This window comes from Orcinus orca, chromosome 2, assembly GCF_937001465.1.
Source record: "Orcinus orca chromosome 2, mOrcOrc1.1, whole genome shotgun sequence".
Classification (NCBI taxonomy): domain Eukaryota; kingdom Metazoa; phylum Chordata; class Mammalia; order Artiodactyla; family Delphinidae; genus Orcinus; species Orcinus orca.
In genome coordinates this window covers 171,923,344-171,946,899 of record NC_064560.1, presented here as the reverse complement: position 1 = coordinate 171,946,899, position 23,556 = coordinate 171,923,344, and the positions used below count along the sequence as shown (strand labels likewise).

The following is a 23,556-nucleotide window of genomic DNA, read 5'->3' as shown; positions in this document are numbered from 1 at the left end:
CTGTGCGAGGGCTTTCTCTAGTTGTGGCAAGCAGGGGTCACTCTTCATCGCGGTGCGTGGGCCTCTCACTGTCGCAGCCTCTCTTGTTGTGGAGCACAGGCTCACGACGCGCAGGCTCAGTAGTTGTGGCTCACAGGTCCAGCTGCTCTGCAGCACGTGGGATCTTCCCAGACCAGGGCTCGAACCTGTGTCCCCTGCATTAGCAGGCAGATTCTCAACCACTGCGCCACCAGGGAAACCCCAGAGTTCACTCTTGTTTATCATAGTATCTAGTTCTTGTTTTATGGATGAAATACCTTCTCATATCTCTGAGGATGTTAAATCTATATTTTTATTGTCAGTTTCTTTTGTTTTTTGAATAGCTTTTGGTTCCTCCAAGTCCCTTTTTCTGTTTGTTTGTTCTGATCACACTCCTTTGTGTTGGGGCTCCCTCCGAGAGTCTGGAACATCACTGGACATCCATTTGTGCTTAAAAGTGAGGGACTAAAACCTGCTTGGAGGCTTAGTGTGTGTGTGGACAGGATCTGCCAACTGATGGGCTTCGTTGTTGGGTCAGGGCAGCTTGCCTGTCATTTCACTAAAGCTCCACGTGAGAGATCTGGAGTCCTTCCTCGGGGGATATCTACTTTGCTCTAGAGCAGTGGTAGGCAAATATTTTTCTGCAAGACCCAGATAGTAAATATTTTAGGCTTGGCAGACCAGATGGTGTCTGTTGCAACTGTTCTGCTCTTCTGTTGTAGAACAAGAACAGCCATAGACAATCCATGAATAAATGCATGTGACTGTGTTTCAGTAAAACTTTATTTGCAAACATAGGGAGTGGCCCATTGGTTGTAGTTTGCCAGTCTCTTACCCATGGGCATCTACATCTGGCTCCTGGAGGGCTGAGGGCAGGACAGGGGAGTGGTAGAGGGTCCCACAGCTCAGTACACAGCTCGCTCAGGAATTCTCTTGCTTTCAGCTGGCCCTTCATAATATGATGTGCCTGAGTTCTGAGCTGATGTGACTCAGTTTCTCCGGAGAATAAAGTGCCCATCTCCCATGGTGGTGGTAGGAGGGGAGAGAGGGTCTCCTCATGCGGCACGGATCGAGGGATTCCAAAAGCTCCAGAGACAGACTACCCACTCCCCTGGGGTTATCCCCATGCCTCCTTCTTGCCTTCCATTGTCCCTGGTGCCTTCAAGAGCCAAAGCCAGATTTTGTTGGGCAAATTGGTTTTGTTATAATTCTCCCACCCCTAACATGGAGGTCATAATGTTTTTCACTCTGTCCCCATTCACTTTCTTTTTTATTAAATTTTGAAATATTTCTTGCATTCAGAAAGGCATAAAAACTGTAAGAGTATCACCCTTGTACTCACCACCCAATAAAAAGAAACAACATTACAAACAGAGACAGAGGTCTGCAGTCATGCTCCCCAATTCTTTATACTTTTGACCTTGGAAAAATGTGTGGAAACTGTTAATCCATTCATTTGTTGACCTTGTGAGTTCATACCATTTTCATTCCTTTAGTGACATGTTACTTTTGGGAAGGGAGAGAAGACTAACGTACATCCACAATATTACCTTGAATGAATTTATTATAATTTATATAATAATTTGCTTTATATTGGACATAGACTTCTAATTTCCTTTTTTTAGTATATGTAGTGCTGGCTAGAGTAGAACACCATTGTTCAGAAAGGTTTTTCCATCTTTTGGGTTATTTATTTAGAATTAACATCCATAAGTGGAATTATTGGGCCCAAAGATATGAATATTTTTATGGTTATCGATCTACAATAAAACTTTTCCCTAAGCATCACCAGCTTGAGTGTCACCAGTTTCCTCTGCAATGGCAGATTCAGGGCCACAATTCCTGCTACTGAATTGCAAAGGGCAAGCATGGCCAAGTAGCTTACTTCTGAGAATGTGAAGAAATTCACTGGCAGCTCCATCTCATTGCTACTCAAAATGTGGTCCACAAACCAGCAGCAGGGGCATCACCTGGGAGCTTGTAAGAAATGCAGAAGCTCAGGCCCCACCCAGACCTACTGAGTCAGAATCTGCATTGGTAGTAAAATTGGCCAGGTAATTCATATGCACATTAATGTCTGCAAAGCACCACATCCCGTTCTTCAATTTTCTGAGAGGCTCAGGACACAGGATATTTTATTCATCAAATGAAGATGAAGGAGCCTGTGATACTTTTGGTTTTAAATTCGGTCGCAGGCTTCCTAACACCTCACAACGTTCTCACTGTCCCAGGCGTGGACCGTCCCCCTGCGGGGTGGGAGAAGCATTGGTCTAAGTTGAAAAACCTTGCTTCTAGCTGTGGGCTGAGCCATTGAACTGAACTTTGTCAAGTTCACCATATGGTACATAATGGCCTTGATGAGTACTCAGGACCATTTGACAAAAAATAATAGGAAAGCATTTCAAGAGTCTTCCAAGTACCCAAGAACTGGGAGATAGATGACTGCAACCACCACATGCAGCGCAGGCCCACCGTCCCGTAAATCTCCTGCTGGATGTGCATCTAGTGTGAGCGAGGCTTCATCCGTATGAGCCATACAGCATCTCAGGGAAGAATGAAAGGGAAGGGAGCTCTAAGTGAGCGCTGTGGCAGGAGGGATCAGGCAATAATTTGGTGCTGTGACAGCTCCAAGGGGAGTTACCCCTTTGCCACTTGGGCTAATTTCATTCTTCCTGAAAGAAATGGGTTTGCACATTAAGGAATATATCAGTTTCTTAGCGTTACTAGGAAACAAATTACCACAAAATTGGTTTAAAACAACAGAAGTGTATTCTCTCACTTCTGGAGGCTAGAATTTTGAAATTGAGGCCACGTTTCCCTCTGAAGTCTCCAGGGGAGTATCTTCCTTGCCTCTTCCAGCTTCTGGTGGCTTTAGGTGATTGACCACTGGCTTGTGGCTGGATCACTCCAATCTCTGCCTCTGTCTCCACACGGCCTTCTGTGAAGACATGTCTGTGTCTTCTCCCCTTCTCTCTCTTATAAGCACACTTGTCATTAGATTTAGGATCTATCTGGATAATCCAGAATGATCTCATCTCAAGATCTTCTGCAAAGACTCTTTTCCTAAATAAGGTCACATTCATTCCCGGGTTCCGTGGGTTAGGGTTGCACATATCTTTTCTCTATTCAACCCACTGCAAGGAATGTGAAAGCACCTGGATGTGAGGATGGGGAAGGCACAGTTGACACCTGACTCCTCTGTTCAGATGGACACAGTAACAAACCAGCAGCAGGTAACCTAAATCCTATTCAAGGGATGACAGGCTACACTGAGATGCTTCAGAATGTCTGAGGCATGATGGGGTGTTGGGGGCTTTCCTGATTATGAAGCATTCGGGCACCCACAGTGTTCTCAAAATCTGAGAGGGAGTGTGTAGTCCATGGGGCTCTGCTCAGCTGTGACCCCTTTGTCCTCCCAGATGTCTGCCTCTGGCTGTTCCAGTGACCTCAGCCTTGGGTGACACTGTGTCTCTAATAAAGGACTTCTACTTGAGCAACCCAAGGCAAAGGCTGGGCCTTCATCTAACTAGTTAGTTACAAGTTATGAGGAAAAAACATTTCTTAACCAGAAGTGGATTTCCCAGAAGTAAAACATAGGGATGGGAAAAAATTTTCCTCCCCATCTTCCCCCGCCCTGCCTCAGATTTCTGTGAGACAGGCTGGAGGTTTTCCCAGTAGACACCCCTGCACCCCCCAGCTTATGTTTTATTAGACCTTGCACGTGGCCACGCCTCCTACCTGGGAAGCCAGGTCCAACCAGCCAGGTCAGGTCCCGGACCCAGGAATGAGCGCCTGGGGAAAGGGGACAGCGGGGAGGCTCAGGAGGGGCTGGGTGCGTACAGTTGACCCCTGAACGACATGGGTTTGCACCACACTGGTCCACCTGTAGGCGGATTTTTTCAATAGTAGATACCACAGTACTACACGACTGGTTGAATTCACAGATGCAGAAATGGATGGCAAGAACAATGGATATGGAGGGCCAATTATACTTTATATAATTTTCAAGTGCATGATGGTCATATCCCTAACTCCCGAGTTACTCAGGAGTCAGCTGTACTCGGGCACTCGAGGAGACTGCACGCGGCTGCCTTCTGCTGCAGAAAAGGCAATGAAGGCAGCGGTCCACTGCCCAGCCCACGGCAGCAGAGGCTGAAATGGCCAGAGAGCAGCTGTGAGCATCACAAGCCAGGTCTCTTTTAGAGAAATTTGGGGCTATTCAGAGGAGCGGTTGGAGGAGAGGTGGTGAGATTTAATGGAGATGTTAGTTCAAGAGAAGTGGTCGAGAGCCCGAGGTGGGATTTTGTAACCACACAGGGGCACAAGATATGACTATGTAATAGGCATTAAGCGTGAAAGAAGATGTTCCTATGACCTAGCCCTACGTCCTGCCTTCTCAGAGCAGGGTCCAGGCAGGTATCCAGGATATAAGTGGAGGACCACATGAAGAAAGAGCTAAGAACTTCCTGCAGAAACGCCCGACGGTCTGCACCAAGGCAGCAGCTCGTCAGTAGGATCACCACTCAGTCAGCCAGTGCCAGTGGTAGCCAGTATTGGTCAGCAGGGAAATTTACTGTAGGAAGAGGAAAAGCTATTTTGTTAAGGTACAGTTACATAAAGTTGGTTAGAGGCTTTGTAAAGGAAACAGTAAAATTATATGGGCATATGTATTTTCAATGTTCTGTCTTATTGGTAGAATTAGGATGTATTGAATCATCAGAATTACTTATATACCTCTCAGGGGTATAACAGGAATTTTTGATCAGCAAGGGACTTGGAAATGCACACACTTTAGAAAGGAGGATGTGCAGTTCGATCTTCTTGAGATTCTAAGACAAAGGGAGAGATTCGGTAGTGTATTAGTTTCTAATGGCTGCTGTAACAAATTGGCACATACTTAGTGGCTTAAAATGACACAAATGTATTACCTTCCAGTTCGAAGGGTCAGAAGCCTGAAGTGGGTTTTGCTGGGCTGAAATCAAGGTGTCAGCAGGACTGTGTTCCTTCTGGAGGCTTTAGGGGAGAATCCATTTCTTTGCCTTTTCTACCTTTTAGAAGCAGGCTGCATTCCTTGGCTCATGGCCCCCTCCCATCTCTAAACCCTGCAAACCCCGTTCAATGTTTGGGTTTTGACCCCGGTCCCTGACACAGAGCTCCTGAAACCCTTGTAATCTCCTGAGTGATAGGAGTCTTTTGTTCTAATGAGGTGACTCTGGGTGGGCTTATGGATGGCTCCTGGATGGGGCTGGTCACCAGAAAGATCAAGCCATGATTAGAAGCTTGGAGCTTTTAGGCCCACACCCCATTCTCTTGAGAAGGCAGAAAGTCTGGACATGGAATTAATAATTGATCATGCCTACATGAGGAAGCCTCCAAACAATCCCAATAGTATGGGATCCAGGGAGCTTCTAGTTGGTGAACATATCCACATGGGGAGGGTGACGCACCCCAACTCCACAGGGACAGAAGCTCCTGTGCTTGGGACCCTCCCAGACCTCACCCTGTGTATCTCTTTGTCTGGCTGTTCGTCTGTATCCTTTATCATATCCTTTAATAAACTGGTAAGTGTAAGTAAGTGTTTCCCTGAGTTCTGTGAGACACTCTAAAGATTAATCAAACCCAAGGAACGGGTTGTGGGAACCTCTGATTTGTAGCCAAGTTGGACAGAAGTTGTGGGTAACCCGGGAACCTACTATGACTGACATCTGAACTGAGTTGGGAGCTGTCTTACGGGATTGAGATCTTAACTTGTGGGATCTTATACTATTTCCAGGTAGAGTGTCAGAATTGAGTTAAATTGTAGGACACCCAGCTGGTGTCAGAGAATTGCCTGGCGTGAGGAGAAAAATCCCCACACATCTGGTGTCAGAAGTACTGTGACACACTGCTATATATAAGATAGATAACTAATAAGGACCTACTGTATAGCACAGGGAACTCTACTCAATACTTCGTAATGGCCTATATGGGAAAAGAGTCTAAAAAAGAGTGGATATATACACATGCTTAACTGATTTACTTTGCTGTACACCTGAAACTAACACAGCATTGTAAATCAACTAGACTCCAGTAAAAATTTTTCAAGAAGTACTGTGAGTGTGGCAGTTTCAGAGTAAAGGAAAAACACAGGAAAAGGAAGACTGGATTTTTCCCTACACAGCATCCCAAGAGTGAAGTATGTATATGGGATCTGGTTTACAAGGCAGGTGAGGGGAAGATGGAAAGATACAGTTAGGCTCCAGGGAAAATGGGCAGTGAGGGACGGCTTGCAGCTGTGGGAAATGATTAGTCAAGGGAAACAAAGGCATGGGATACAAAGCCTTATGGGATAGCGACCATCATTCTTACTTTAGAAATACAACACAAATGTGCTACTGGATTCCTTAGGAAACTGGGGGCCTCTCAGTGGGAAGCAAACCTGGAGACTGAATGTGAGAAGGGGTGAAAAGGAGAGTGTGTTTGCACACCCTTTGATATATGCACTTTCTAAATGATGATGCACAAAAGGGAACCAGGTAGGAAGAGCATCTGATTAGGAAGGAGTGAAAAGCAGAGCAGCACTTCAGACACGGAAGAAGAAAGTTTGGTTCTCATTAATTCATTCATCTATTTTTTTTCACGTTGGAGAAGATGGGGAGGAGAGACAATATGAAGAAATAATTCCTTAATTATGGGTCACCCAGAGAAAAGATATACAATAGAGAAACTCGGGATGAGGGAAGGGACATGGAGGTGAATTTAGCCCCTCAGAAAGAAGAGCATATACCAGACCAGGTACTGCGACCCTTCTAGATCTTGGTCTGGATACAGTCACCCTGGCTACAGTGTTACCTCTGATGGTTTCTCTTCTATCACCTAACGTGAGAAGCAAGGACCCTGCGGTGTCTGGAATCACATAAAAGCAATGTCATAATGACCTCTTGGGCCCCTTTTATTCCTCCCTGAAACTATCATTAGACATTAAGTTCACGGACCTCTATCACCCTAGCATGTTTTTAATAGACCCTTAGGGTATGCAGTCCCTTGCTGTCTTATCTCATTTCATTAATTACATTTCATGATCACAGAGGGTCAGGAAGCAGAGGAGGAATCAGCTCCAATTTCAGGGTGCAGCAGTGATCTCAGACATGCTCAAGCAAGGTGATGGTAAAAATTCAATTCAGCAGTCAGCTGTGATGCACAAATGGCTCCCAGGGATGGGGTAAGGATGAGCCGAGTACAGGAGCAGCTATAAAATGACACAAAGCCATCTTTCCATGTGGGGCAGCACGGTGTGATCCAGGCAGTGACCGGCTGGAGCTCAGTGCCACTAAAGGTGGGGAAACAGCAAAATATAGAGACTTTTCGGACAATTTTGAACTAAAACATACAGATTTTTGCATTCTCAAAGTTGGTTTGTCCAGTGCTGTAAGGCTGGGGTGAATAAAAAGTGGACCCCTTGAGGACTCTTGCAAAGAAGACTAAGACCTCATCTATTTGGCAACTTCAACTACTGAGGAAACATAGGTAAGACAAGTGACCAAAAGGGGCTCTGAGCAGAGTCTACAATGAAATAAACTCTATGCCCCAAGGCTCACTGTCTGTTATTTGGAAGAGCACACCTCACGAAGACTCTTTCCTCTTGCTTTAGGATGGAGATTAAAGAACTTGATTATTTGATTTCCTGGTGTGCGTAGATCCGTTTTAAAAATGGAGTCTATTTCCCCAGCTCTTGAATCTGATCTGAGATTGTGACTTGCTTTAGTCAATAAAATGCAGCACAAGTGTCAGAGTGCCACTTCCAAGCCTCAAGAAGCTTTGCATGCTTCTGCTCTCTTTCTTGGAATCCTACTATCCCCAGGTGAACAAGGTCAAACTAGCCTGCTGGAGGATGGGAGACCATGAGAAGGACTGCCCAATGGTCCCAGCTGAGGTCATCCTAAACCAGCTGAACCAAGCATGTGAGAGACCCCAGGCAAGATCAGTAGAGCAGCCAACCCAATCCATGGAGGCACGCAGACAAGAGGGTGGCCCAGTGGACACAGACATGTGCACATAGACGTGTGAGCACACAGACTGGCACATAAGCATGTGACCAGTAGTAAATGCATATTGTTTGAAGACACTCAGTTTTCAGGCTTTTTTTTAGGCGGTTTGTTACTCAGCAATAGCTAACTGATACACCTGGCCTGGTACAGGTTGGAAATGGGAGTTGTTTAGCGAGGAAGAAGGGCTACTGGAGATAAGTCATGTTGACGGGAACAAGAAGACAAAGCAGCAACTAAAGAGCATAAACAGAGACTCAAAGAACATAATGGTCTGGGGCCGTTTAGGGGAAGGGAAGCATTTTGTGGCACTTGATTCTGATCACTGACTGAGTTTTAAAGCACAAAATAAGAACACTGACCCTGAGTTATCCAGAAAACTTAACTGAAATGCAGTGTCCTTTCTTTAAGAAGGCAAGGGCATGTTTAAGAAATATTTTCATTCAACACAGTTAAAATGAAAAGCTTAAGGTGTTAAGCATTATTCATCTGGAAAATTCATCTGTGTGTGCAGGGACCATAGTTTCTGAAGCAAAAATTGGGTGACACTTCAGACAGACTTTTGTGCTGCTTCCAGGAAATGTAGTTTGGTTGCCATGATGTTGCAATTTTGGGGACATTTGACCACTCATGGGGACAATGAGACAAAATAGGTGAAATCAGGATGACCCAAGCAAGTCTGTGCAGAAGAGCCAACCTCTTCACGTATGGCCCCTCCTTCCTCAAAGGTGCCGGGTTAATGGTGCCATAGGAGGCACCCAGGGGAGACACACAGATTGCAGGCTGCAGGGCCAGCCTTCGGCAGCCTGCGGGGCTCTCTGTGCTGGAGACTGCAAAGAGAGAGGGTGGGAAGAATTGCACTAACACAGAGCTGCCATCTGCGGAGCCAGCCTCATTCCTTGGCCTGCCCTCTGCTCCTCTGGACACCACACACCTAGTTCATGCAATTCTGCTCCTTGCCAAAGCAGCACACTGGAAAATAATAACAATCGTTCACATTCATTGAATGCGCTGGTGTCAAGGACTGGATCAAGCTCTTGCCGTGGATTCACCCGTGAACCCTATTAGTTAAGTACTACTGCTCTCTCCCCTTTCAAGAGGTGGAACAGAGGCAGAGAGAGGTGAAGCAAATTGCCCAAGGTCACACAGTTAGAAAAGGGCAGAGGCAGAATCCACACCCAGATGACTGGCTCCGCACCCACCCCCTAAATTGTTCTGTTCTGCTCCTTCCGTTTGCAAAGTTTCCTTTTTCTCTTCCCAGCTGGGTCTGGCTGCACCCTTTGACCCAGCCTTGCCTCTTGCCTTTTTTAGAACTGGACCTTTATGATCACCAGCCCTCCTGCCCTCTCCCCAATTTCAGTTCTCAGGGAACTAAGTGAAAAACGATGTGCACCTGTTCTCAAGGGGCTGCGGTCCTTTGCCTGATGGCCTCTGGCTAATTACCACCATCACCTGGAGTGGGCCCAGGGAACCCAGATCTGTCAAGGGGAAGTGGCGCCCACCTGAGATAGCGCAGTTGTCACCTCTGGCGAGCAGAGCAGTCGCACCCAAGGCCAGCTGCCAGTGCCACCTCCCTGTCTCCACCCCTGCAGAGCTGCTGACAGAGACCAAGGCTCCAGGCTGCTTTATCTCCTGCTAACACCCGTCTCCTCTCCCTCCTCCTCTATCTGGGGGTTTCCTTGTGGCTCTAATGAAAAACCCTTGTGTCACATTGAGAAGTTGCCAGTTATTGCTGCTGGGAATAAAGTGCAGTCTCTGCTGGGTGGGGACTCGTGAAAGCTTCAAGCTGCGGAGAGAGGAGCGCAGGGCTGGCATGAATAATCTCTTCAGTGTGAGCAGCCCCTCAAGCATAATTAGATGGTACCCGTGGTAAACAAACCAACAATAGGCGCGTCCAGCTCCCCTCCCCCGCCATGGCTGTCTCCTTTCCCGCCTTGCACACCTGCACAGCTGGCCTCCCTCGTGCTGACTGGTTTGGGATCTTTCCTTACACCCCAAAGATAAGACCAAGCTGGGTGTCCCCTTTGAGGTGAGCTCTCAGGTCACTGTGGGTGGTGGGCAGTGGCTTCCCCAAATCCTCGGAGACCTGGTCAGTCCACCGCAGAGAATTCAAACTGCAGGTTCCTCGACCTACTCGGAATCACTGAATCCAATTCCCTAGCACTACGGCTTGGGAATCTCCATTCTTAACCCCCTCGTTCACCTGGATGATCACGCTCAAAACCACTGGCCCCAGCAGCCAGACCCAGGGAAAGACGCTCCCGCGTGCATGCTCTCCTAGGACTGCAAACTTTAAAGTGCCCTTGCAAGGCTAGCTGTGACCCTCACAGTATCCCAGGACAGCCATTTCTGGCTGTCCCTTTTTCACAGAGAAAGAAGCTTGTAGTTCCTCACAGGCTATGACACCAATGGAATCAAGGTCCTCCCAGCTACCTCACTAACAAGCACTCTTCTGGGACAAAGGCAACCACAGCGAGATCTAAAAAGCAACCCGAGAGCCTGTACTCAGGAAGCCCCACATTATGATAATGGGGTGCGGTGGCTCCCCAGCCGCCAGGCTAAAACTTGTGACCCCAGAACACTCGCCTAGTTGTGAGCTGCAGCCATGGCAACGTTCTCAAGCACGTGCATTGGGGAAAATGGGAATATCAGTGATTCTCAACGGGGTCGAGTGTGTCCCCTCCTGGGGACATTTGGCAACGTCTGGAGACATTTTTGGTTGTCATAAACTGTGAGGTGGGGTTCTGGCACCTAGTGGGTAGAAGTCAGGGATGCTGCAAAACATCTTATCATGTACCGGGCAGCCTTCTGCAACAAACAAGTATTTGGCCCAGAATGTCAATCGTGACACTACTGAGAAGTCCTCGAAGAGACACAAGATGCCATTAAAGAGATGAGCCCATATCCAGGGATGTCCTTGGCCACCTGAGGGTAAAGTGTGAATTCCGGTTTGGCGTTGGGTGTGGAGTTTTCTTTGCCTCAATCTGCTGTTATTTATCTAGAAAGAAGATGTGATGAACCCAGGGGCCAGCAGAGAAAGGCTTACAGGTTGAACACACAGCCAGCCCTCTGTGTGAGGTGGGCTTAAAGGACCCACTTTACTGTTATAGCCAATAAATACTAAGACCCGGCTTAAGCCCTTGAGCTTTCAGATATTGGTCATTGCTTTACCAGTAGCATCTGGATGAATAAACCTTCAGCTTGGGGCTGCCTGCTCAGATCTATTCCATACAGACTCCCCAGGTGGTCGCCCCTCTTCACGGAGAGTCCAAACACAGACCGTTTCGTTGACAAAATTGAGTTTCCCACGAGTGAAAAAGGTGGAACCAGCTCCTGGTGCAGATTGTAGCACAAATGCCCTGGCGGAAGCCAGGCTGGAGGTCCCAAATATTTTCATTACAGTTGATTCCATGCAGTTGGCTGGTTGATGGTGTGTGGAGGTGGAATGCCTCCTGATGGACCAGTTCCCTCCTGTTTGCGCCGCCAGCACCTCAAAGGGCATACGTAAGTTCTTTCCCCTTATAAAGTGAATCTGGGCATTTTATAGCCGAAAAGGGAGCAATTCCATTTGAATTAATCAAGAGGCTGAAGGTAAAAGTGCATTAGGTAGCTTTTAAGGACGTTCTTCCTTGATTGACAAGGTCCCTCGGCCACCCCCCTCAAAAGCTTTAGCAACAGAACATTTCTTGACATCACTCAGGGGAGGTCTGCTATCTTAGCTGTACTCACACAGGATCTGTGGTTTTTTCACCCATCAGTTTAAGAAATGACTGTGGTCTGCCTCTTGGTACACGCTTGTTAGCCATAACACTGTAACATTTCTCCTTTGTTAAATTAGAAGAAAGTAGTAATATTATTAAGGGGAAACATACCTTTCAGCCACTTTGGACATTTTTAAACGATGCCTGTCAATCTGTGCATTCAAAAATGTTATCTGGGGAAAGGCAGAACAGAAGTGTTAAGACCAAACTGGAATTTTTTCCCCCCTTCACCCCAGGAACCCAAAACCCGTATTTCTACCAAGATCCAAACACCTCCTCTGGACAGACTTCTCCAGCCCTCCAACTCGACACTCCAGCAACCATTTTGCCCTTTTGGAAATTCCTACCCCACTAAGAAACACACTCTACAATTTAGCCTACATCACATATTCTCCTGTGTTGTGTAACAGCTTAAGTTTTTTGTTTTTCTTAAATAGATCTTTATTGGAGTATAATTACTTCACAATACTGTGTTTCTGTTCTACAATAAAGTGAATCAGCCATATGCATACATAGATCCCCGTATCTCTTCCCTCTTGCGTCTCCCTCCCTCCCACCTTCCCTATCCCACCCCTCTAGGTGGTCACAAAGCACCGAGCTGATCTCCCTGTGCTATGCTTCCCACTAGCTATCTATTTTACATTTGGTAGTGTATATATGTCCATGCCACTCTCTCACTTTGCCCCAGCTTCCCCCTCCCCCCACCCCATGTCCTCAAGTCCATTCTCTATGTCTACGACTTTATTCCTGCCCTGCCACTAGGTTCATCAGTACCATTTTTTTTTTTTAGATTCCATATATATGTGTTAGTGTACAGCATTTGTTTCTTTCTTTCTGACTTACTTCACTCTGTATGACAGACTCTAGGTCCATCCACCTCATTACAAATAACTCAATTTCGTTTCTTTTTATGGCTGAGTAATATTCCATTGCATATATGTGCCACATCTTCTTTACCCAGAAGTGAATGAAAACTTAAATACAGTATATATTCTACAAAGCTTAGCAACAGCATGGAGGTAACACACACACCATAAGGATCTGGTTTGGCTAGTCTCCAGTGATCTCCTACCCAGCTTTCACACCTACCTCATGCCCATGTGCTTGGTGTACTTAACTGGCACTGAGTAGCTATTTTCCATACATCTGTTTCCTTTTCCCCACTCAATAATAAAGTTGTCAAGGGAAGGCACCTCACAGCTTATGCCTTTGGGTGCCCCCTAGAAGCCAGTAAAGCATAATGTAAAGTCAAGTCACTTCATTACCAGTGAACCCCTGGAAAGCAGTAATGTAATTAGGCATTGTCTGTGACCTGGGTTGACCAGTTAACTCCTCATCATGAAGGAAGATAACATGGAACCAAATAATGCTGAAATGGCATTGGGGGTAGGGTTTGCTTTATCTGTCAACCTTTGTTTTGAATCAGAGCAATAAGGTTGGTGGTCCTGAGCTGGCTCACTCTGGAAGTGCAATACTATTTTAAGGACGCTGTGACACGAGTCCCTCCTGCCTCCAGCTCCCACAGCATCTTGGGGGAAACCCGACTACAGCAGTCAGCCCATGGTGTTGGGGTAACTCATTTATGTCCTTTTCTAGTAACTGCTGGAGTAACTTGGTGGAGAATTTGTCTTCTCGAGCCTCCGTGAATTATTCACACACAGTGCCCAAAGGTTCAAGTCACCCACAGCTGGGTTCCACTGTGCTTTCCAGGAACTCAAAGCTCACTCAGCCTCCAGAGGTGGACATTCAAAAGGTTTTCAAGCTGGCCACATCTCCTCCTTAGAGTGCAGTAGCACATTCATTCACCTGTTTCCGGATGTCCTCTTTTGTAGTTTTCCTGATTGGCTGACTGGGGACGTGCACTGGGCTTTGCGACTGGGATTCTTCAGTCACGCCGTACACTGACTAGAGAAGAAACAAGAATATTGAATCATGCACCCTCAGAGTTGAAGGGGGTCCGAAGGGTCAGCTAGCTCAAGCGCTCATCTGATGCTTCCAATCCCCTCCATGACATCCTGACAATAAGTGAGTGGCCTCTGCTTGAAATTCTCCAATAATGGGAACTCTGCCTCTTGAGGCAGCTGGTCCATCTTTGAGTTACCACTATTAGAAAATCCTTCCTTTCATTGAGCTTAAATGGTCTCCTTGTGTATCAGTGTTTCTCCAAATACAGTCCATAGACCATCTGGGTACTCGGTAAACAGGTACATTGCCGAGTTCTACCCAAGACCTCCTGAATCAGAATCTTCATGGGTGGGGTTCGGGAACCTGCACTTTCATCAAATGCCCCAGGTGATTCTGAGACACAGGAAAGTTCAGGAACAATTCCGGAAGATTATGCAGGAAGATAAAGATCCCCTCTAGATTTTCTGTTTGTCAGCAGATGACATGCCTGTCTGGTACAAACTTGAGATGGCAGGGTTTCCAATTTTTTCCTTTTAAACTGACCAGTTTTCTGGACACAGATTTTCCACTTGCCCACAGCTATAGCTACTTTTTAATCTGTTCCTTTTGTTAGAGACAGATTAAAGACAATCTTTGTTCTGGGAAAGAAATAAAACACTGAAGGGTGTGCAATTTATAGCTGAAATCTATAAAATCAAGAAAGGCTCAGGGTACATGTGGGCTCCATGAAATTCTGGAATATTAGAATTAGGGGGCCTTTAAAGACTAAATGGGGACATTTTAAGACTAACATTAAAGTATAATACAGTGGGCATCAATATCTCAAAGAAGAACAAAATATATAAGTAAATTCAAGAAGTTGATATATATGTCATGTCACATATATATTGATAGAGGAGAGAGAGCCACTGTCCCTTCCAGTATAGTGAAACACAAATGATCACTGGCTCATTCACAGTTGGGTGAGATGGTGATTTGACTTTGGGAGATCTAGCTATACTAAAAGACTTGCACTTGTGTCAAAGTACCAAGCTGGCCTTCGCCTGTGGTGTTGCCCTACTTTTTGTTCCTTATGTTTCCCTTCCTCTCTGCTGTCTCCCCAGAGCCAACTGCTACTTACCCTTTAGACCCTCGAGCCTGCTATGGAAACCCTTGGGAAGCCCCCAGTCTGGGGCACCGTCCTGGTCTTCCTGAACCATCCTGTACTTCCCACCGTTGCCTGCTGGCTTGCTTCATGTCTACCAGGCTGTGGGCTTTGTTAAGACTTGCCACTATATTTCCACAGCCAGAACGGTGCCAAGCACACGCCAGCCACTCCATAGATATTTGTAGAATGAATGATATGGTTTCAAAGGATGAAACGGGGAAGAACTACAAATAGTAAATTATTATTTGAACAGTACTGGAAATGGAAGGGTGATCCCGAGAATTTTTAATTCAGCTAAACTAGCGAACCTTTTTAACCTTTTGCGGGTTCTTCAAACGTCGACATTTTCTGATATCCATTTCTGTTGTGTTCACACAGCCTGGCTGAGAGAAAAAAATCATCATATAAATTACTAAGTGAACATCATACTTTCCAAGTTGGCTCAAGTGACACTAGCAGAACCAATCTTTATCTTTTCCATTACAGATAATACATGACTACCCCCATTTTGCCATTTACAGTCTTTTTTTTTACAAAGGTGTTTCACCTTCAGTATGTGTTCCTCCACAGAGTTCTCATATGAATTAAAACAGCTTACCTCATATTACCTAAGGATGATAAGTAGAGAGTACAGTGTACAGTTTATAAGAGTAAACTTATTATTTAAATTGGTGGATGGCTTCAGTCAGAGCCTTTGTTCTTTCATATACCTAACCATCTAAAACCACTCCACTATCAGGATAGGGAATTTTTTTTTTTTTTTTTTTTTTGGTTTTGCTTTTAATCAGACTTGAGGAAGGCTGACATAGCTTATTCGTTTTAGTTCCATTTCATGAGGAAAATGTAAGACCTATTTTAGTAATACGAGATTAGAAATGCGTGAAACCTCATTATTCGTGGATTTTGTATTTGTGATTTTGCCTACGTGCTAAAATTTATTTATAACCCCCAAGTCAGGGCTTGTGGTGGCTTCATGGTCACTTGGGACGTGCGCAGAGCAGGAAACATGTTGAGTTGCCAGACCTGCGTGTTCCCGGTGAGGTGCCTTATTTCATCTCATGCTGCAAACAAGTGTCCTTTGCACAGTCTATTCAGCACCAGTTTTACACATTTTTGTGTTTTTGTTGGTGATTTTGCCCAAGCCCAGTGCTGATGTGCTGTCGAGCATTCCTAAGTGCAGGAAGGCTGGGACGTGCTTTATGGAGAAAATAGGTATGTTAGATAAGCTCCATCTAGGCGTGAGCTATAGCGCTCCTGGCTGCGAGTTCAATGCCAGTGGTCAACAATACACATTAAATAAGGTGTCTTTAAACCGAAACACACTTCAAACAAGGTTATGTATTGATCAGTTGATGAAAATGTGACTGGAGGCTTGCAAGAACCTAACCCTGTATCTCTCCCAGGATAATGGTTCAGCATCCGCTAATTCAGTGCTCTCGGCGACTTCATAGAACGTAACCACCGTAACAACAACGGTTGCATTTGAAAGAGAATATTCTAGAAGTTGGAATTGAATGACAGTAGAAATGGAAATTGCTTAACTTAGGACTGGAAACTTCAGGGCCCAAAGTTCCCCAGGTGGAATTCCCACAGCTCCCCATTTCCCATTCCATATTTTCATGGATGTATAATTTTTAAAAGGTGGAACTGACATCTATTCCAGAAAATCTACTGAGATGATATGAATGAATGGCAAAAACCAATTTCACAAAGCTTAGCAATTTTCTTAAAAGTGAGACGCCTGGTGGCTAAAGACAGTCTTTTCTTTTAAGCGAAGGAAGAGAGAAAACATAAAACTTAGAGAACTAAGCAGAGCTTCCTCACCACTGGCCTGTGGACGTCCCAAAAGGCTCGTTCTTGACTATCCAAAATTTTCCTCTCTGTCTTGTCCTTTTTCCGATCAATCCTGAAAGAGTGAAAAAGGGGAAATCAGAGGCTTTTAATTCTGTTTTTCCTCCATGACCCACGTGTCAGCTCTGTTCTCCCTTTTTTAGGAGCTTCGCGTGCACAGGGCTCCTGGCACCTGCGTGGCCCCTGCTCTCTGCAGAGCTGTGCAATATGGGTGTATGGTTCCCTCAAGGAAGCCTCAGGAAGCCCACACAGGGTAAGAGAGCTTGTTTTCAGCTAGGTTGCAAATGACCAATTATGTGTAATGAACAGGGTGAGCCTAATGAGGGTTCAGGAATGCAGCTGTCCGTTTGAATTACTAAGATGTGGATTACTAAGAGCTGCATAAGTTGTTGACATGCCCCGCATCAAAGTGGCTACTATTGCATATTCAGATTATGGGAAGGAATATAACCATAGGCTTGTAGTGTTTCATCCTCAAACTTGAAACTTTGCTTTAGATTCAGAATCAGTAGAAATGTCTTCAAAATGCTGCAGTTATGTGTTTTAAAAGTCACTTAAATCATCTGGCTTCCTAAAAGCAAAGTAATAACCCTCGTGTGTGACAAGATCCAGAAGGCAAACACCTCTGGCCTCAGCTGGGGGACGGACAAATTGCAAGACAGACAGACAGACAGATTCTTTATGTTGTGATCGCATAGATAAGAGTGTTTTTAAAAAAAAAAGCCTGTATTACTTCATACTATCTCTCTAAGTAAAAAGTAACTCGGATTAATTGCTTTGTAACTGCTGGTTCTTGGCTCTCTTGGGAGTACTTTCGTTTATTGGACTGACTGAAATAAAGTCATACTGTGATTTTTGTGAGAGTTACTGTGTACTTAAATGGCCCACAATTATAATGTAATCACAGAGTTCATCAAAAAAGTGAATCGAGAAATACCGTATAGGTACAAAGTGGCACTTTTCCCTCCTTTTATAACATTCGATGCCGTGTGATCCCGAAAGTGTAGATCAGCCCTCCTCTTCACTTCCCGGAGGCGACTGAGTGCACTGGCTCAATCCTGCCTCCTTCTCACCTAGTCACCCACCCTCCTGCTTTCTCCTTCCTCAGGGGCCAAGGCTCTTCCTGATGCAGCTCAGCATCCAGTGTCTGGTGTCCACCACCCTCGGGGGTTTCTGGGAGAACCGGGGTGGTGGGCAGACCTGTGGATTCATGGGTGGGGGGTAGAGACTGCAGAGGGAGGGGGAGAGCGATGACACCATGAGGCCCACTGGACCCAGTGACTGTACCTGTGATCAATTTCACCCACACTGCCCAGAGAGGGCACAGGGGGTCCTCTGAAGACCCACGGGGGCTGCTCAGGTGCAAGCGGTGCCCAGAGAAAAGGTACTCACCTCCTCCCAGCTCAGCATCCCTTTCCCACCCCTCCTCTGTCCCATTTCTTCCATTATCACTTGAAGCTAAATAAGAGCCCATTGCTAGAAAGGACAAGAGAGAACTGCACCTGAGCAAGTCCATTTCCCAGAATCCAAAGGATCTGGTTGATGACCATGTTTGTGGGGTGGGGGACATTTACAACCCACTTCTCTTGTTTCCTTAGAGAGGAAGAAATTTCCACTACACTCGCTGGGAAGGAAGAATATGGGAAAAACACTCCAACTTTCTCCTCCTTTCATCTCTTGTAGACTTTAACTTATTGGCAGATTTGAAAGAAGAAATTTAGAAAGCTGGGGCTTCCCTGGTAGCGCAGTGGTTAAGAATCCACCTGCCAACGCAGGGGACGAGGGTTCGAGCCCTAGACCAGGAAGATCCCACATGCCGCGAAGCAAGGAAGCCCATGCGCCACAACTACTGAGCCTGCGCTCTACAGCCCATGCTCCGCAACAAGAGAAGCCACCGCAATGAGAAGCCCGCGCACCGCAATGAAGAGTAGCCCCCGCTCGCCGCAACTACAGAAAGCCTGCGTGCAGCAGCGAAGACCCGACGCAGCCAAAATTAAATAAATTAAAAAAAAAAAGAAATTTAGAAAAAGCTGAGGTCGGTCCTTCTGGGCCCTGTGTGGGTCAGCCTGTTCTCAGGACACCTGTTCTCTGCGTGCAGTAAACTCACAGGTCTGGACTCTTCCCTGAGGTGGGGACAGCCCTGCAGATGCCCAGCTCTGCCCAGGATGTTTCATTCCAGGGTAAAGATCTGTGGTCACAGATCCAAAATCACGTCCTATAAGTAGTTCATCAGTAACAATCTGACATTTCAGACTCCAGATGTCTGACTTCTCTGCCTTAGTTTTGATTAGTTCTGAACCCCTCCCCCCGGGAGATACGGTGGAGGGGCCACTTGTTGGCCTGCCTAGAAACTCCAGTATGTTTTCCTATGAAGACGAAATCTCCAGACCAACAAGTAAAGTGGGTCTGATGGTTTCTAGTCTCTGAGCACAGAAGAAGGTTTGGAAATCTCCTTGGGAATTAGGTACATCTTCTTAGGACCAGAGTTCTACGTTTGGGAGGAACCCCATTGCCTGCTGAAACACACGCTTTGGGAATTGCTTTAGAGTGCCATGGGTGACAGAGATGCAACTTATCCATCCTGAACTTGATTTCTACTCAGTTGCTGTCATGAGAGAGACAGTGACTAACCATAGCTGGCTGGCCATGGAAGGAACCCCCACTCTCACACCACCTCTGATTTCCAGAGAGTGTTTCTCTCTTTGCAAAGGGTCTCTATTAAGTTCACCTACTTTACTTGTGCTTCTGCTTGCATAAAGATGAATTCCCACTTCCTTGCAAAGGCCCTCTGGAGTCTTGCTAAGTTTTCCTAATGAGAAATGAAAATCAACAAGAAGGCATTAATCATCGTAAGTTTGCGCATCGACTGCTATGCTTATTACAAGGCAGCCATCTATTTCGGTTACTCCCAACAAAACAGTAGGGCCCCACTTTAAATCCACTGGATGTGAACCCCATCTGACTTTGCACCAGACCCTGCTGTACGGAGCAGAACTATTAATATTCATTTACACACCCATTAAGTCTGACGTCTCTGTGGTTCCCGATTCCTCTTTTCTTGTGTGTTTTACAAGAACACGACTCACACAGCACTTATAAAGGCCACTGAAGATAGGGAGAATTGGTTGTGGTTGTTCACTCAGGATTTAGGGAAGGCATGAGGGGTGTTTTTGCAACTGATTGCAAAACCAAGAATGGATGTCTCAAGACTTGTCTTCCAGCAAGCAGAGGGCTAGGAAGGTGGCAGGAAAGGAGAACCCAGAGGACCTGGCATTAACAACTTGGGAAGTCCAGACTCAAAACTGGGAAAGAAGGGAGTGTCTAGGTTTGTGATGGTCATGAAAGGAAAACCCCAAAACAAAAAGAAAGAAAAGGCATCCAGGGTCACATTTAGAGGAAGAGGGAAGAAGTCTTTTCTCAAAGCCTGTAGAGTAGCCTAGCAGCACAACAGGACGGTGGGGAGGGGCGTTTGACAGGTTCCCTAATGACCCGCCTAATCCTGATGGAATGCGAGGCGAGAGCCCACATTATGCTGTGTATTTTCATAGAGCTCAGGCCAACACTAACTGATTACCTTCATTAGCGGATTATTAACATGAAAGGAGCTTCGGGTGAAGACCAACACACGTGAACTCAGTTATTACCAAGGCTTGCTGTACGAGTACCTCAAAAAAACTGTCCCTTAGATTTTCCCACTGTTCACAGGAAGCAAAGCTGGTAAAGCCTGAATGTCAGTCAACTGGGGAGCAGTCACATAAATGATGACACAGTCATACCATGGAATACTAGGCAGCCATGAAAAGTGAGAATGTAGATGATTATTACTGATATGGAAAGATTCTCAACATCCTTACAGTATATGACTGGAAAAAGAAGCAGCTTACACTATAATGTTTGTGGTGTGATTCACGTTTTCTTGTTAGAAAAAAAAATGTATGTACAGAAAAAAGCTTAGGAGAGAAGGATTGCAGGCTATTTTCTCTCCTTTTTTGCTGTTTGAATTGTTTTTACAAAGGGACGATGTAATCAGAAAAAATTAATAAAATTACTGAATTTTGAAAACAAAATGTCTTTTTAGTTTCTAACCACTTTTAGACAGAACTTCAACCTGAAAGCACATCTTAACACCATATTCTTTACAGATACCAAAGCAGAATATTGTCGGGTAAGAGAAAAGAAAACAGAATAAGATATGTCAAGAGTTGGTGCTGTCTTGCTTCCGTTTAGGCGCTTTTTTAAACAAGGGAACTACAGGGAAGGGAGACACGGGATGGAGGGGCCACATGCTTCTGCCGTCTGGGTTGTTTCTGTAGGTCATACTCAGGAAGTGATGTAGTCATGCCAAAGTTAAAGCACTTTGCACTGTGCGCACAAAGAGTCCGACAGCAGTCTTCTAGAAGAGGGGTGATTGCTGGTGCACGAGGGCAGATAGGGCAGGGACTGGGTGCCTAAGATGCTCACAGCCACAGAACCGCCATGCTAGGGATGCTGGGGAAAATTATAACGTTCCAACAGATTTATGTTTCACGGCTCCCTTGGATAAGCAAACTTTAGCCAGGTCCTAACACTCCCAGTAAACTCTTGCACTGCAACCTGCACTGCTCTCTCCCCCCATTCACAGGTCCTGTGATGCCAGGGGGATCAAAGAGGGTGGAGGGCCATGCACCGGTCCTGCTCTCTGATGGCATGCACATTCCTCTTGGGCTGCAGAGAGGGGAACGGTGGCTCAGTGCATGGGTGGGCTTGAGTGTAGGTAACCAAGGGTGACACGGTTTGGTAGAGTGGGGCCTCACGCTTGGTTTGGAAGACTGAGACAGCAAAAGTGGGAGGGACATTGGGGAGGTGGGTGGATCTGAGGAGCTGTTCATGCTGGATTTTCCAGGGGAGGATTCTTCACTGCCCCTAACGTTGCCCCTCCTCCTAGCTGCCAGCTCTTCAGTCATTCCATGGCTCAGCAACACCTCCTCTGGAGGGTATAAGAAAAGTTGGCCAGTATCCTAGGTTTTCTGTGACCCATACAAAGTGTGGTTTCGGGGGAAGAGTCTGCAACCCCAAATTTTAAATACTTAAAACATTATCTGTGAATCTTCAAGTTCTCTGTGCCTTGGCTCTGTGAAATGGGAATGGATATGAGTGTGGCTGGGTCTCCAATTTCTGTAAGAAATCACACCTTGTAGAGAAGGTGGAGGTGGAGGAAAGCTGGGAGAGTACATTGCCATCCGGCATACATCTTATCTTCTGGATTGGATTTGGTCCTTAGATTTTGCATTTACTGCCAAGCACAGGTGAATCGGGTATGAAGATGCAATTAAAAAAAAGATCATATATTAAACTAAAAAATTATCATACAATAAATGTGTTTTTTTCTTTTCGTGTATAGTACTATAAATTTTAACACATGTATATATTCATGTAACCACCACCACAATCGGAATATAGAATGGTTCCATCACCCCCCAAAACTCCCTCCTGGAATCTCTTTATAGCTGCATCCTGGAAGCCACTGATCTGTTTTCCCTCGTGATAGTTTTGTATTTACAAAAGTGTCACATAAATGGAATCATACAGTTTGAAATCTTTTGAGATTGGCTTCTTTCCCTCAACATAATGTCTCTGATACTCATCCAAGTGGTTAGATTAATAGTTTATTCCTTTTCACTGAAGAGCAGTATTCCATTACATGGCTGTAGCATCGTCCATTTAATCATTCACCTGTTAAAGTGCATTTGAGCTGTTTTCAGCTTTGGGTTATCACACATAAATCTGCTATGGACATTAGTGTACAGGTTTTTGTGTGAACGTAAGTTCTGATTTCTCTAGGGTGTATATGTAGGTATGTAAAAGTGGGATTACTTGGCTGTACAGTGTGTGTGTGTTGAACTTTATGAGGAACTGCCAAACCATTTTCCCGAGTGGCTGCACCATTTTGCACTCCCGCCAGCAATATAGGAGAGCTCCCGTTGTTCACCACATCCTCACCAGCACTTGGCATTACCAGTACTTTTAACTTCAGCCATTTTAATAGGTGTGTAACAGTATCTCACCATGGACTTAATCTGCATTTCTCTAATGGCTAATGATGTTGAACACCTTTGTCATCCTTATGTCCTCTTTGGTGAAGTGCCTGTTCTAGTCCTTTGCCAACTTTTAATTGAGTTGTTTTTTTTATTGCTGAGTTTTGAGATTCCTTTATTTAAAGAAGCAATTTATTGTGATGGTAAGAGGAGCTGAGAACAAAAGAGGGAAAATAGAAGAGACTGTCTTTCCACTGTCTGAAGGGGTTGGGGAGGGAAAAAGGGAAAAATACAAGCTGAGAAAGAACTGAAGGTATTTTATACTCTCCTCCCATACCTTTCCTGGAAAATAATCGTACTTACTGCTTCATAATCCGCCAGTTCCAGCCTTGCTTTATTCTGCATTGTCCTCTTACAGAGGTAGATGGCTGAAGGAAGAAGAGAAATTACAACATATACAAAACCAGCAGGGTGGTGGAATCGTAAATTCATCCACCCAGTTGTTCATCCACTCATCCATCCATCCAGCCAGCCAGCCAGCAAGCCAGCCAGCCGTTCCCCTCTGTGCCCAACCCTGTGCAGTCAAGAATACGTTTCTGGGCTTCCCTGGTGGCGCAGTGGTTGAGAGTCCGCCTGCCGATGCAGGGGACGCGGGTTCGTGCCCCGGTCCGGGAAGATCCCACATGCCGCGGATCGGCTGGGCCCGTGAGCCATGGCCGCTGAGCCTGCGCGTCCGGAGCTTGTGCTCCGTGACGGGAGAGGCCACAACAGTGAGAGGCCCGCGTACCGCAAAAAAAAAAAAAAAAAAAAAAAAAAAAAGAATACGTTTCTATGTG

At 45.7% G+C, this 23,556-nt stretch overlaps 1 protein-coding gene across 7 annotated transcripts in view; it reads right to left on the bottom strand.

Annotated features, from left to right (window-relative positions):
• Window positions 1-23,556, bottom strand: part of RGS6 (regulator of G protein signaling 6) — a 582,626-nt gene that overhangs the window by 72,199 nt on the left and 486,871 nt on the right. For 5 of the 7 annotated variants that reach the window (XM_049706214.1, XM_004262192.3, XM_049706217.1 and 2 more), the window contains exons 7-12: window positions 23,084-23,148; window positions 19,439-19,515; window positions 16,680-16,761; window positions 15,164-15,238; window positions 13,610-13,708; window positions 11,915-11,976 (exon numbers count right to left, since the gene is read on the bottom strand). In XM_049706214.1, the coding sequence (XP_049562171.1) occupies window positions 11,915-11,976; window positions 13,610-13,708; window positions 15,164-15,238; window positions 16,680-16,761; window positions 19,439-19,515; window positions 23,084-23,148 (460 nt within the window). The remainder of the gene's footprint in view (window positions 1-11,914; window positions 11,977-13,609; window positions 13,709-15,163; window positions 15,239-16,679; window positions 16,762-19,438; window positions 19,516-23,083; window positions 23,149-23,556) is intronic. The other 2 variants (XM_033436163.2, XM_049706216.1) reach the window with 1 other exon arrangement.